The sequence below is a fragment of the Watersipora subatra genome, chromosome 7 (genome assembly GCF_963576615.1).
Source record: "Watersipora subatra chromosome 7, tzWatSuba1.1, whole genome shotgun sequence".
NCBI classification, from domain to species: domain Eukaryota; kingdom Metazoa; phylum Bryozoa; class Gymnolaemata; order Cheilostomatida; family Watersiporidae; genus Watersipora; species Watersipora subatra.
This window is the reverse complement of record NC_088714.1, coordinates 31828962-31843067: the sequence shown is the minus strand read 5'-3', so window position 1 is coordinate 31843067 and position 14106 is coordinate 31828962. Positions and strand designations below refer to the sequence as shown.

The 14106-nt window shown below is 35.0% G+C and overlaps 1 protein-coding gene and 1 long non-coding RNA gene across 3 annotated transcripts in view; one reads left to right on the top strand and one right to left on the bottom strand.

Moving 5' to 3' along the window:
* Nucleotides 1-1290: 1290 nt before the first annotated feature.
* Nucleotides 1291-12402, bottom strand: LOC137400019 (uncharacterized). Of its 2 annotated transcripts, none has more exons than XM_068086318.1 (6): nt 12292-12402; nt 7416-7575; nt 4075-4180; nt 3515-3614; nt 1579-1824; nt 1291-1440 (listed from the first exon to the last, which is right to left on the bottom strand). In XM_068086318.1, exons 2-5 carry the CDS (start codon nt 7504-7506, stop codon nt 1621-1623), a joined length of 501 nt encoding a protein of 166 aa, XP_067942419.1. In that variant the 5' UTR covers nt 7507-7575; nt 12292-12402; the 3' UTR covers nt 1291-1440; nt 1579-1620. The 2 variants fall into 2 exon arrangements, with proteins under 2 accessions (XP_067942419.1, XP_067942420.1); XM_068086319.1 differs by lacking the exon at nt 12292-12402 and adding an exon at nt 9774-9819.
* A 948-nt stretch (nt 12403-13350) lies between these two features.
* Nucleotides 13351-14106, top strand: part of LOC137399423 (uncharacterized) — a 29455-nt gene continuing 28699 nt past the window's right edge. Inside the window, exon 1 of the long non-coding RNA XR_010979157.1 lies at nt 13351-13447. This is a non-coding gene — a long non-coding RNA (uncharacterized lncRNA). The remainder of the gene's footprint in view (nt 13448-14106) is intronic.

Here is a 14106-nt window from a genome sequence, read left to right as displayed (position 1 = left end):
ATAAAAGCCAAACATGATCTTGTTTCACAAAAACTAGTCATGCTCCTACCGTACAAATAACAACCAATCATTTTCCCACTGTACAAATCACAACCAATCATTTTCCTACCGTACAAATAACAACCAATCATGTTTCGACTTTTCAAATAAGAATGAACTACGTTCAAGTTTAACAAATAATAGCCAATTATATTCCTGTCTTACAAATAAGAATCAATCATGATTCTGTTTAACAAAAACCAATCATGGTTCTATCTTACAACTAAAAAGCAATCATGGTTGTGCCATAGCTATAAAAAGCAATCATGTTTGTGCCGTAGCTATAAAAAAAAATCATGTTTGTACTTTGGATTTAAAAACCAATCATTTTTTCACCGAATAAATAAAAAACCAAAAAGGTAGCTGTGTATCCTTTTCAATCACTTTAAATAAACATCAATGTTGACATTAAATGAAAAATATAATATGATATAGACAAGGCTTTTCATCCAACTAGGTAATCTCCTGACTCCCATCAACGATTAGTACCATCTATTACGGGATCACATAAAAAACAAATCAAGCAATTGAGACACCATCCAACCTACCATTGATGATAAGGTCTAACCACTCTCTCTGGTCTAACGGCTCTACTCTGGTTTGAGAATTTTAGTGATGGTACTGAGGCTAGGTCGGTCATTAGCCGATTCTGTCGTTCGGTGAACTAATAGCAGGTGACCAACCTCACTGATTACAAAGTCTCCCCCTTGCATAAAGGGATCGTCTTTGATGTTCTCATATGGCATTAACAATACACGGTCTGCAACTATTGATTCAGCGTAGTAAGTTTTCATCATCTTTATCGGTCCTATCTGTAAATGATGTCTACAGACATGATTATTTGACATTATTGAAGTTAATTCAATGTTGAGCAAATTTCTGCTTTCAAAGAGCTAAACCACAGAATTCTACAAAATAGTTCAAATGTGCTTCTTTTTTGCCATCCCAAGAAAGGTTTTAACTTGAATCTCTCTAATTAAACCACATTTCTCCGGATACTAATAAAATTACCTTAATACTTCAACTGCATACATTTGCAATACATTAAGTTAAGTATTTAAGTTTTATTACATTAAATGCAAATGTGAAAGCCCAAATTGATCACAGTTCTCTATTGGGCAACGATTTAAATACGTTAAGATTTCCGATCTACGTAGGACTAATCTGACGAGTACATTGGGTGAAATCATAACAGACTATTACTAGTTAGCAATCTCATTGAAGGATGGAGATGAGTGAGCTGACCTTGGCAAAAGAGCGATAAAGTCCAAAATAATTATAGAGACGTTTCTCTGGGTCCAAGAGAATCCTGAAATTACAGGAAGTATCCTTCTTCCACAGCTTCAAACCTTCACTAGGGCTAAATGAGACGACCACAATCTCTGCTGACCCCAACTCATCCTTCAAAAGTCGCCATACAGTGGTCAAAGACTAACAATCACTTTTTAAACAGATATGAAACTCTGAAACTATAATTTGTGAGTATAAAATCATAGAATACTTTGTAAGATATAAGAGATAAACTACCTAATTAAATACCTTATGGAGTTGTACATCAGCGATGTGATCGCGTCATGGGGCTCAAATGAGGTGGCGAAGAAAGATGAGCAGTACTTTCTTATCGCCTCCTCCTAGACTCTTCACAGACACCTGTTCTCCAGTGTCAAAATCAATAAGAGGTGAGGCAAAGGTGAACAAGTCTCCCACTTGCACTTCTGGAGTTTGAGGATCGCTGTGCTCAAATGACTCCTTGTCGATATTTAAGAAAAAATCTTGCCATTCTTCCTACAGTGCAATAGCCCAAGGGTCTATTAGCACTGTGTCAGTGATTAAAAGGGAGATCATTTCATCATTACAAGTATTGCATCATTTCAAGGACACCTGTATTCAAGTGTCTCTAATGTACAAGTACTACTGTAGGTAAAATACAGTGAAACATGGATAACTCAAACTTCACGGGACCGAGCGAAAGTGTTTGAGTTATCAGAGCGTTCAAGTTATCAGAGCACAGTCACAAGTGAATGTATTTATCAGTAGATACATATACAAACTACATGTATATATAAAACTAAAGTATAGGTTGTTTGTTGTAAGTTAAAGGGCATCTGATGTAGAGTTGTAAAGTATTTATCAGAAAGTATAGGTATTTTTATACACTTGAGATTTGTGTGTTGTTTTAGGTGATGTGACTGCCAGAACTTGTTCAGATTAAAATTGGCAAAACCTAATCACGGTTAAAACGCTCAGAAGACATTTTTTCTTCTGAGTGTTTTACTCGAGATCAATTTTGCCAATTTTAATCTTAAAACGTTTTGTCAGTCACATCACCTAAAGCTGCAAACAAATATCAGCCTAATAGAACAATATCTATTCTTTCTGATAATTTTTAAAACTGGACATAAGTAAACATTTATGACCAATGCAAAAAATCATGCTTTACATCTGATCAGTTGTTTCATTTAAAAATTTATCGAGTGTAGTCTGTGACAAGGTATTTTTTTGAGAAAGATCAACAGTGTGACTTATTGTAGAAATAGATTTTAAACAGTTATTATAGTCCTTAAAAACTTGTTAGCTTTTTCTAAGAAAATTGGCCCATCAATAGGTACGCCTTCACTACGCACTTGTCTAAACCAAGTCAATAATACACCATCCAAATCATCATGCGAGTTGAACGATCTCTTAGCCTTGATGAATTTTGGTCACATAACGATCTTATTCTTTCTTTTTGTTTAATCCATGTTGCCACTGTACTTTTTAAAAGATTTTCTCTTTTTGATAATGCTGATAGCTTTTGTCCTGCTTCGATTTCCTCGAGTACTTTAAGTTTGTCAGAAGGTTTCCACGCTTTTTTTTGCTTGCGTGATGCCATCGTAAAGCGGATGTCTGTTGTAGCGGACGCCAAGCCACGAGCCTATTTGTGACATTTTATCTTTATGTATCCGCATATAATCACTGTTACAATATGTATTTTGCATGCTGTGTCTATCTTTATTAAATTTTTATCGCTAATACCTTCTAACATTTATAGCTTGGCCGTAACTAAGCGAACGTCTTAGCGACCCTATTAATCATTTTTATACGATTTCTTTTTCGGTTCCATTATACGGTACGGGGGAAATTATATGTACACTAGATGCGTATAAAAAGCGCTTTCGTTAAGAAAGCAGAGTAGTCTCAGCTCCGCGACTAGTGGAAACTCCTTCGAAATAAATTGAATAGAAACCACGTTTGTGAATTCGGCAAAAAACTGTTCGAGTTAACGGTGCCGAGGTCAAGTTATATAAAGCCATTTATCATTGCGTGGGAACGGACCAAGCAAATCTATTCGAGTTAATCATGTGTTCGATATATCCGAGGGCAAGTTATCCATGTTTCATTGTATAACTTTTACTAATCTTCTGCATACCCGACCCCCTTTAGTTAGTTTCCTTTAGTTGCTTAAGAATTGCGATCGAAACCAATACCAACTTACCTCAACTTCATCCAAAGCCGTCACACAATCTTGAATCTCTGCATTTGCAAAGTTCTGTCGACAGAAATCCTCGAGTTGTGCATATTTAGTAATTCCAAGTCTGCAAAGTACAAGCTTATCAAAAATTAGTTTGTTTCAAACAAACAAATTCCTGATAAGCATTTTACCCCTGTTTTCGCATTATTTGGCATATTCTAAAATACGCAAAAAACTAGTCAACAGCATTTTCTTTTGCACAATGTTAAAATTTGTTCAATTTGAAAGAGTAAAAAACTGACAAGTTATAAACATTGTTGATTCTTAAACACGCTTAAACATAGCAATGAAAAGTCCTTAATGGAAAACACCAAGAGATGTTTTAGCAATGCACAACATATCCTGTAAGGCAGAATAAATAATCTAATTTTATAACCTTACCAAAAATTACAATGTACGCCAATGATTACCCTACATTGGCGTACCATCAAAGCACTTAAATTACTTTAGAATAGCATCCAGATTTTGTTTGTTGATGAGCAGAGAAAATTGAATGAATGAAGTAATGATGATAGTAAGTTTACCTTTTGTATTCGCCAGCGTAAGCGTGGGCAATACGAAATAAAACATTTGAGCCAAGATCAGTCTTTGTGCCATTCAACTGAGAGGCCATGAAAGTTTTCGCTGAACCTGAAAACACAAATTATGACTATTGTAAAACCTGTATTTGAACGCCACCTTTATTTGAACGCCACCTTTATTTGAACGCCACCTCTATTTGAATGCCACCTATATTTGAACGCCACCTCTATTTGAACGCCACCTCTATTCAACCGCTACTATAGGAGAAGAGTTGAAAAATAGAGTGCTACCTTTTAATTGAACACCACTTCTATTTGACCACCATCATTTGACATTCTTGATCTCTAGGAAGCCATAATAGAAAGTGTTCATTAGAAAAGTATTCACAAAACCATACCAATAATGACTCGATCACGTCAATAACAATTAATTCGTTCGTATCGAAGTCCATTTTCCAACTCCAAGTCTTGACGGTTTTTTTGTTAAAACTTTGAATGCAACACTATAGAAATAATTGGTAACTGTATCAGACTAATAGTAGTTTCTTTTCAATGTAGTCTTGATACTCCGATGTATGTAAAAAAGTTTTTGCATTTACAATCGAATCTGCGCGACTACATATTTTGATTACACGTGGTTTCTCTTTATTTCTAATAAAGAGAAGCCGCGTGTATTCAGAATAGCCTCACAATTTTAGCCTCCAGTTGCCTTCGAGTACGAGAAGGGTATGCATGTATTCAAAAATGCAGCTCGTAAAAGTTATGCTCTGCTCAAAAGTTGTTTGGATGCTAATATCGACTAGCTCAGCTGTGTAAAAAAAAAAGGTTGAGGTCAGAAGACACTGTGAAAGGTATTGAACAGCTAGAAGAATATGAAATGGTTTCAAACAGATGCAACAATCAGAATGCAACTGACCGAGCAAACAGTGCTAATAATTTTGTTCCACGACCAAACACCAGCGAAGCGAGTATTTGGGAGCGCATACGCATAAATGCATATGCGCACACAAGTTCTGAAAATTATTCATCATTGCTGTACCCCAACCCTTGTACTGAAATCTCATCAACAAATTTAACCATTTTTGTTTGTAGTATTTAAATATAATAACGATACAAAACACATATAAACCTATTTAAATATGTTACCAAGTCTTTGATAAGTGTAGACAATATCCTAAAACTTACCCATCTGATCGGATAATACATGACTAGACAGATTAGTTTGGCCTAAAATCGCCGTTAAAATCTGACAAGCCTTTTTTAATCAAAGTTAAGACCGGCCAACAAAACGCCGATAAAGCCGTGTGGCAGAGAGTAGAACCATTAAGTCGTCCGCAATTTACGAAAAAAACGTGCACATTTCACCAGTCTATGGCATTGTCCAATTGCCGAAGGTTTCTGTAATTAACGTAGAAGTAATGAAAAGTAATCATTTACTTTTTGCCGATTTTAAAGTTAACTGACATTTTGGACACTTATAATGAGTACTTTGGTATTCCAACTGATGTTCAAAGCAGTGAAAGTAAAGGAAATGACGATGATATTTTTCTAACGATTCTTATAAGATATATACAATATTTAATTATAAGAATAATTATTCGATTTTATAAGATTATTATAAGATTTAATCATAAGAATACTCATTCGAATTTACAAGATCGAGGTACATAGTGACCGATGGTGGGCAATATGTTACTGTTATTATTTTTCTAAAGATTTTGTTGATGATACTACGGCTGTGCCCAATATCGCGGTACTGCCAAGCCGTTTTTAATATCTGCAAAATTAAGTAATAGGCCTACATTTTCTTATAGATATACAGCTATTTCTATGACAACCAACTAAAATCTGTTTAGATTTTTAAATTCAGCATAATTTTTTGCATATACATTGTAAATACAAAAATCTAGATAAATATAACAACTTCTTGATATTGGTTGCTATAGGACATTTTGAAATGTAAACAAAATTGTGCATTGGTTTTCGTTTCTCAAACTTTAACACCAGTTTTCTCAGAACTATGTTTTTGCACTAATGGTAAACATGCATTCAGTTTATTGACCATAAAACTTGCTGTAATTAAGCTGGAATCAAATTTTTTTTATGCAAAATAACTGAGAATTTTTTCCTTCTGCTAGTGTAGATAATTCTAAATCTCACACACCCGACTTAACCATGGTTTCTGTGATCATGATCTATTTCTTCACTTTGATTACAGATCGCTGTCAAAACCATTCTGCATTCAACATAACCAACTTTCAAACTGTGTATATTACACAGCAGCTTGCCACTTTACTTCTAATATTGCATTTCTCCTATTGCAGGGGATAGATATAAACATATAATCTTTGCCTTTCATTATTGCTGTTTGTTGTACGTAATGACACCCAGTATAATGCAGCTACTATTGCAGTTCTTCTATTGCACTGCAGTGCCATTTGCCTGCTAATATTGCATTTCTCAACCAGCAGTACCCTTTCTTTTTTCCAATATCACTTTGGTCGTGGGCTGTATGACAGGGGAATTTCTAGTTTTAAAAAAGTCAGTTTTTGTTTCTGAATGTATTATAAATATGCTTTGTTTATGTCACTTGTTCTTGAATATATATATTTATGGCATTTGATAGATTATTATTATTATATAACTTATAAATTTGAAGATTTATAGCATATCATTTGACAGCATAATTGCGCTAATCTGAACTTGGCTTACAATGGATCAACGCTCGTAAATCCTCTTCTATTGCACATAAAAAGCCAGTTTTTGCTGCAATTTGTGGCAAACATATGAGCATTTATGCAACCTTGGTAAATATAATTTAGTTGTAGAATGAAAATATGTCTTCAAATTTAGAGTGAAGTAAAAACTTGAAAACTCCAACAAATTGCAACGTGCAGACCCTAAGATCATTGAGGTTAATTGCAAGCAATAGATATGGGTAGAGACATGTATCAGCTTCCTCGTGCAAAGTTATTAAAAGATCTATAACAAGGTGGAGGTAAGTTAGCAAATTTCTTGCAACCAAAAAGGTTAATGTTGCTCCGCCCGAGTGAGTTTGCAAAATATAGGCAACATTCGATTCACTCAAGAAAAAGTGGAAACTATCTTCTCAACATTCTGATGAGGTGTTTGAAAAATACATTTTGAGTACTTATTTGAACATCCCCTCTAATAAAGCACAACTCTAAGAGAAGAGTTGAAAGATAGAGCACCATAGCGTTCAAATAAAGGCTTTACAGTAGTAATACATGAGGCTAACTATAAAGATAAATAGTACAACTGCAAGTATACAAGTAGTGAACTCAGCTCAGCTGCAGCGGATTTTAATCAAGCAAAAGCCTCACCTTGAGAAAGATGGGCTTTACATTGTGTCAGAGCTTCCTGTGACGCGTCCCATAAAGCAGTTAAACTCTTACACACTTCCTTCACCTCCATTTTAGTTGATAATATTGAAGATGATCTCTTACTATTACCTTAAACAGCTGTCATTTTTCCAAACAACTTCTGTAAATAAAATCATATGGCCATTAGTTTACACTCTTAATGATTAAGCATGTAAATATTGAATTTCTAAAGCTGAATAAAAACTGTCCAGTTTTTCAGGTGCAGTTTAATTACTAACAAAATGAGCATGGAAGTGACGCAGCAATGAGGGATGTAACACAAGCAAGAACGAAAAAACAATTGCTAAGATGTTACATAAGTTAAGCAACATTCAATTATTAGATAGAATTAGAATAGACTAAACTATTAATAGAACATTTCAGGGCAAATGGCTCAAAAATTATAAAAACCTATCTCTTTCATTTCAGACCCATTATAATTCAAGTATTACTAAATAAACTATATATATATAGAATTAGTGGTAATAAAAACGTCTGATCTTTTTTTCATGAAAACCCTCTTTGATAAACACTGCCCGCGCTGACTTTCTCTTTTCCATTATCAGTGGGTTTTAAATATATGTACTTAATTGCTTTATGAAAGTAAATTTATGTGTATAATGATTGCATGCTTGCGCATTTGAAAAAATAAGTGATCGAAGAGAAACTAATTTTTGTTCTAATTGTCGGTTTCCCTCGGAGATTTCCTGAAAAGACAAAAGGGGAGAGAACTGCTATATTATTAGAAAAATCCAAACTTTTTTTCTTTCCTTTTTTGCACAAAAGAAGTTGCACTTTGGTTCTTTTTTACAAATAGGATATCACGCCTGACACCCAGATCTTACTAAGCCAGATCTTACTAAGTCCTGTAACCAACAAGCTTAAATTTAGTATCTGTTATTTTTAATCGCCTTCATAGCATTGTCAGAGTTCTAAGACTTTGCTTGCACTAATGTCAACATGTTAAGTAAAAGGGAGATTGTGCAAAAAATCCACTTCTAAATACTGATGGCCGTGACAATTTTTGACATAATTTTCTTGACTTGTCGAGTTATTTTATCCTACAGTAAGTGCTGAACATTTGTTTATATTAAAAGACAGTTGCCATTTTTTGCCTCACTATTCTCATGTGTTTAATTACAGAACATACTACTGCTACATAACATTGTAAAGCACAGCATCATCCGCAAGCAATCCACCTTTATAAATACATGTAAGTATTTTGGACGAATCATTAATGTATAATAAAAACAATAAAGTGACTGGTTGCCCCCTGTTGTGAATACGATTTCCAGTCAATGACTAAGTACCTGTATTAGAATCACCCACTGAACGAATACAGTACAACTATATAAGAGAACGGAAAAGTAGGCTATGCAATCACACAAAGAGAACTCAGGGGGAAGGTATTATATAATAGTTACTCAAAGTACCGTAAAACCTTTATTTGAACGCTATGGCGTTCTATGGCATGATGGCATTTAATTAGAGGTGGTATTCAATAAAAAAGTGGTGTTCAATTTTTCAACTAGCTGCTCAGGATTTTGGGAAGTTAAATTCATTTAATGAATAACGAATGATAACATGCAACTTAAAGTTATAATATAATTTAAACAATATGAACATAATATTGATAACCGAACAATAACATAACATTCAACATAAGAATCTAACACAAAATAATTTAACGAACAATGAAAGATGAAATAACAAACAACATAAAATTATACAACAAGAAATCTGATACAACACATATAATACAAAATAATAAGGTGATCACCGGTAAGCGATAGTGTTTAATGTTGAAAATCAAATGATACATCCCTATTGCACAGTTCTCGTCATTCTCTAGAACTTGATCATCAGCATCAAATAGCTGAATGTTATTTTTATTGGTAATGCCAGCATTAGCCCTCGCTTGCTGGAGATATTCCAGTCCAGGTGACATCCCAGTTGGATCGTTTGACCTGAAATGATGAATCTTGTTATCCTCGGAGCAATCTAGAGCTTTGGTGATCCCACATCCCGTGAACAACTTGACGACTAGCATCTTCGGATTTGTGCCTGCTCGACATGTCTGTCAAATTTTATAAGTATGTTCTCGTAGTGCTCTGAAGAAGTTTAACATGCAACTTACACGGTAAGCAGGTTTTAATTGCATATCAAGACCTCAGTGTAGAAGGCTCAATCTCCAGGCGCCATGATCCAGGTGCGTTTATTTGAGTCTTTGATGCGTGGTCATTTAATACTGGCCCACTAAACTCAAAGTCTATCGAAAGTACAATATGTCCCTTTAGTACAATATGCCTAGTTAGGTACCTTTGATTATTAATTAGCGTGATGAATGTCAAAGTGTCGTTCAAATATAGTTGGCCTTCAAATAAAAGGGTGGTGCTCTATTTTTCAATTCTTCTCTTATAGTAGCGTTCAAATAGAGGTGGCCTTCAAATAAAGATAGTGTTCAAATACAGGTTTTACAGTGCTTAACTAACCAAATGAGCAGTTACAATGCACTGAAACCCCGAAGACTTACACGACACATTTACTCACAGCTAATCTCAAGCACAAATGATAACAACCTAATGATTTTAGACAAAGTTAAGACAACAACAATAAAACAAAAAACGCAATTATAATATGACACATACACTCAATTATGAATACACATGAATACACTTGCCTGCCGAAAATGCTATTATCCATAAAATCAACTGATCACTAACGTCATATCCACATAGTTTAATAATCAGCTTGCGGTGATTGACGGAGTGAACAGCCTTGAAAAAACTTGAATAAATACATCAGTGATCGGGTTTGTGGGTTGTGGTTTGATGGGATTTGTGGCTAGATGATTGTAGAGACATACTAGCTTAGTTTCGCGAGATCTGTTTTTTCTAAAGCGATAGTGATTTTCTACTAAAATCTTGTTGCTTTTGAGAAAACTATGCTGTTTACTACATATTATCTGCTCAAGAATTTTACACAAAATACAAGTTAGGGATATTGGTCTATAGTTTCTAGAATTGTATAGGTCCCCTTTTTATAAGCAACTTTTGCATTAGCTTGCTTCTAAACCAGTGGAGGTTTGGTCGCTTGTAAAAAATAGGTCAAATGTGAAAAATTGACTTTAATAAAACAGCAGAAAAAGGTTTTAATAATTATTTCGGTTGTTCAACCCGAAAAAAAATTTACATGCATAAATGTTTTGCAAAACTTTTTCCAAGACTGCCTCCGTTGTTTCTAAGCTCGTTTGACTTTCTTGTTGTGACAGGGGCTCAGAAACAATAGAAAAACCACAGGTGTCCTTTAGCGGGATATTGCCGAAGCCGGGCCGTAGTCTACACACACAAAAAACAACAAAGGTCTACGTAGTTATGAGCAAAAACATAAGTATCCACCCAAATATCTCACCAATCCGATGAGCAGCACACACAAAAACTAAACCAATCGACAGAGCCACCCATCATGTCAAAATATTCCAAGTTTCAAGTCATGTCTTGCACAACTCACCTTATGGTTTCTCAAAACTTGTACTAAAGTCCCTATTAACATGAGACTGTCCGATTGCTGTTTTAGAAATGGTCGCCGCTAGCCTGGCCTGACGTCCTAATTCAACTTCTCAGTAACTATCGGGGCATTGCTGAGTGCTCTCGAACTTTTTGGTCCCCTTTTTTAGCAATGCCCTGATAGTGAGATGTTGAATCAGGACGTTCGGTTAGGCTAGCGGCGACCATTTCTAAAACAGCGATTGGACAGTCTCAAATTAATAGGGACTTTGGTAAAAGTTTTGAGAAACCATAAGGTGAGTTGTGCAAGACATGACTTGAAACTTGGAATATTTTGACATGATGGGTGGCTCTGTCGATTGGTTTAGTTTTTGTGTGTGCTGCTCATCGGATTGGTGAGATATTTGGGTGGATACTTTTGTTTTTGATCATAACGACGTGGACCTTTGTTGTTTTTTGTGTGTGTAGACTACGGCCCGGCCTCAGCAATATCCCGCTAAAGGACACCTGTGAGAAAAACCCATTCCATCATCAACCGTAAAAAACTGACTTGAAAAAAAATGTAGAACTAATTTTTCTATGGGACAAGTTGCTTTTTTCTCGTAGTTCAAATAAGGAACACGGTTGTTGGTAGTAACTCTTTTGCTGTTGATAAATTTGTAGAAGTGCTGCTTGTTGGTGCCATTAGAACGTGACTTAAACAGCGACCAATGCCAATAAGCTGTTTAATTATTCTTTTATTTTTTTACGACGAGTGCTATACTGGTTTTGTTGTAAGTACTGTCACTATGTTTCATCTCTGAACGCAAAATTTTCTGTTTTCTTGTAAATTAGTCGTCAATTTTATGGTTTAACCACTTTGGCTTTTCATGGACCTAAATAAAATTTGAGGACACACTTAAAGTTCGTGTACACCTTGCAAAAATCATTAAAGGTTGACTTGCAACAAAATTCACATTACAGTTATTTGGTATCATAAGATTCACCATGTCTTACTCTGTTGTGTTGTAGGTGCAAAATATATGGAAATGTGATTACAAGCTCTTAAAAGCTCAAAAACGAACAATTAATTGCAGCCACACGAGACCGCCGTAGTTTGGATTCGCTTTCCAAAACGGCTCAAATGGGACGCAGTTGTTACAGGATGGTTTCTATTTACACTTTCATGCAACCTCATTCGTCGAAATATTTTCACAAATATACTTCACGCATTCCATAAAACCATGTCTATTGTTTTTACGCATCTATTTTATCGTCATTGTAACGGTGTCACTTTTAGCACTGAGATCTTATAACTTACCGTAAAAAATCGTTAAACTTTTTAACCTTACCTCGAAGGAGTATATATCATTGTTTGATAATCATGACAAGCCTGTTGGTTCCCTCTGATAATCGAAAAGAGCTGCAAAAATTATTTGCGAAGTATTGGGTCACATGATCAGATTACCACTTGACGATTGAATAATGCCGAAAGAAAACGGTAAAGTAGCGAGCATCTATATTTGATACGGGGTCTTCGGTAAAACCCGAAGTGTTTGTCATAAACTAGTGCTACAATAAGTTTTGTATTGAGCTTTTTATTGGCCTTTCATTTCACGTGAGAACACACGTGACAAGACGATAACCAAACTGTAATGAATGTGTCAAATAAATAAACAGATTACAATCTACGGCAGCTTTTCGTTTTTGAGCTTTTAAGAGCTGGTAATCACATTTCCACGTATTTGACACCTACAACACAACCGAGTGAGACATGGTGAATCTTTTGATACCAAATAACTGTGATGTGATTTTTGTTGCAAGTCAACCTTTAAATATTTTATCAATATAATGTCTGTGCATTGTTTTGTCTAAAATTCTAGTCTCTCATACTAAAAGTAGGATACACCAATCAAAGCCAATATAATTTTTTATTGCCTTTGCATCAAGTTTTTATATGATTAAAGTATTTCAACTTTTAGTTGAACAAAACACTCATAGCTGCGTGCCATGTTCTTTAAGAAAAACGGCAACAGATAAAAAGTGTAAAAGAGGCAAAATGAGGCGAGGCGATAAACTCCCACTAGACTAAGACAGCATCGAGGTTTGTGACCATAGCAAACAATCTATCAACGTCTTTGTATCCTGCGAACTAACATTTCAGCGTTATATAATGGAACGGTACGTCATTGTTGCCTCTTTATCGCGAGAACTGTAACTAAACTCGAAACTCTACTAACAGAGTTTCGATTTTAGTTTTGACCAGAACAACCAATGGGAAACCTCTGTCTCGCCAAAAAGTTTATTCGTACGTGTACTCCGTACTACATGTACCTAATTTTACTAACTTCCGTGAAACGCGCAACTCTCGTGATTTTCGAGAACTTCGTGTAACGTATGATGTAAATGTAGTCGAAGCTTCGACTATAAACACGTATACAGTGCAAGTTGCGTTAGTATATTTTTACTAGCCATTAATACTTGCTCTGTTCTTATTTACTTTGTCAGGTTTGTAACGTTAATTATAATCATGTTTTTCTATGTCGTGATGTACTGTATGATGTTCTCTGGGGTGCTAATCAAGGTTGGTTTGATATATATCGCTTGATATATATCATCGATATATATCGCCGATAGATATATTTTTAGATAAAAAAATCGATACTTTTGATGGTTTTGAAAAATATCCGTTTTATCATTCCGTTTTCACCTTACAACTATTGCTAACAGTCTAAAAATGCTAAACAATGCCTATAATCATCAAATACTTGCATAGGGGCCTATTAGGCTTACCCAACACAGACAAACAAAGACAGCACACCAAGGAGGTGACATTGGCTAGACCAATTAATTAGTGTTTGAGTTGAGAAGAGTTTTTTCAGATCTAAATTATATTCTTTCATCCCAGTACTATCTCTTTAACCTGATTATCTCATGTTAAACTATTATATTTTATTGCCTTATTGGAAGACCAGCCTGCTAAAAACCCTTTGAACTTCATAATCCATGATTTTGAATTGAACAATCTGACATCCAGAAACAGAATTGTAAGCACATTACACTGACTCACTGAGATGACAGAGTAACTCATCTCATCGGTTTTTGTAAAAGATCTTTCAATGAATAGCTTCGAAGGACTCTGGCTCAGTATAACATCTATGAATATG

What these genes read in the sequence shown, in the direction of transcription:
- LOC137400019 (XM_068086318.1), bottom strand. Translation starts at nt 7,506, where the DNA reads ATGGAGGTGAAGGAAGTGTGTAAGAGTTTAACTGCTTTATGGGACGCG. An exon ending in TAAAGCCCATCTTTCTCAAG is followed by an intron (nt 4,181 to 7,415) that starts GTGAGGCTTTTG and finishes TTGTGTTTTCAG; the next exon opens with GTTCAGCGAAAACTTTCATG. An exon ending in CGGCTTTGGATGAAGTTGAG is followed by an intron (nt 1,825 to 3,514) that starts GTAAGTTGGTAT and finishes ATTGCACTGTAG; the next exon opens with GAAGAATGGCAAGATTTTTT.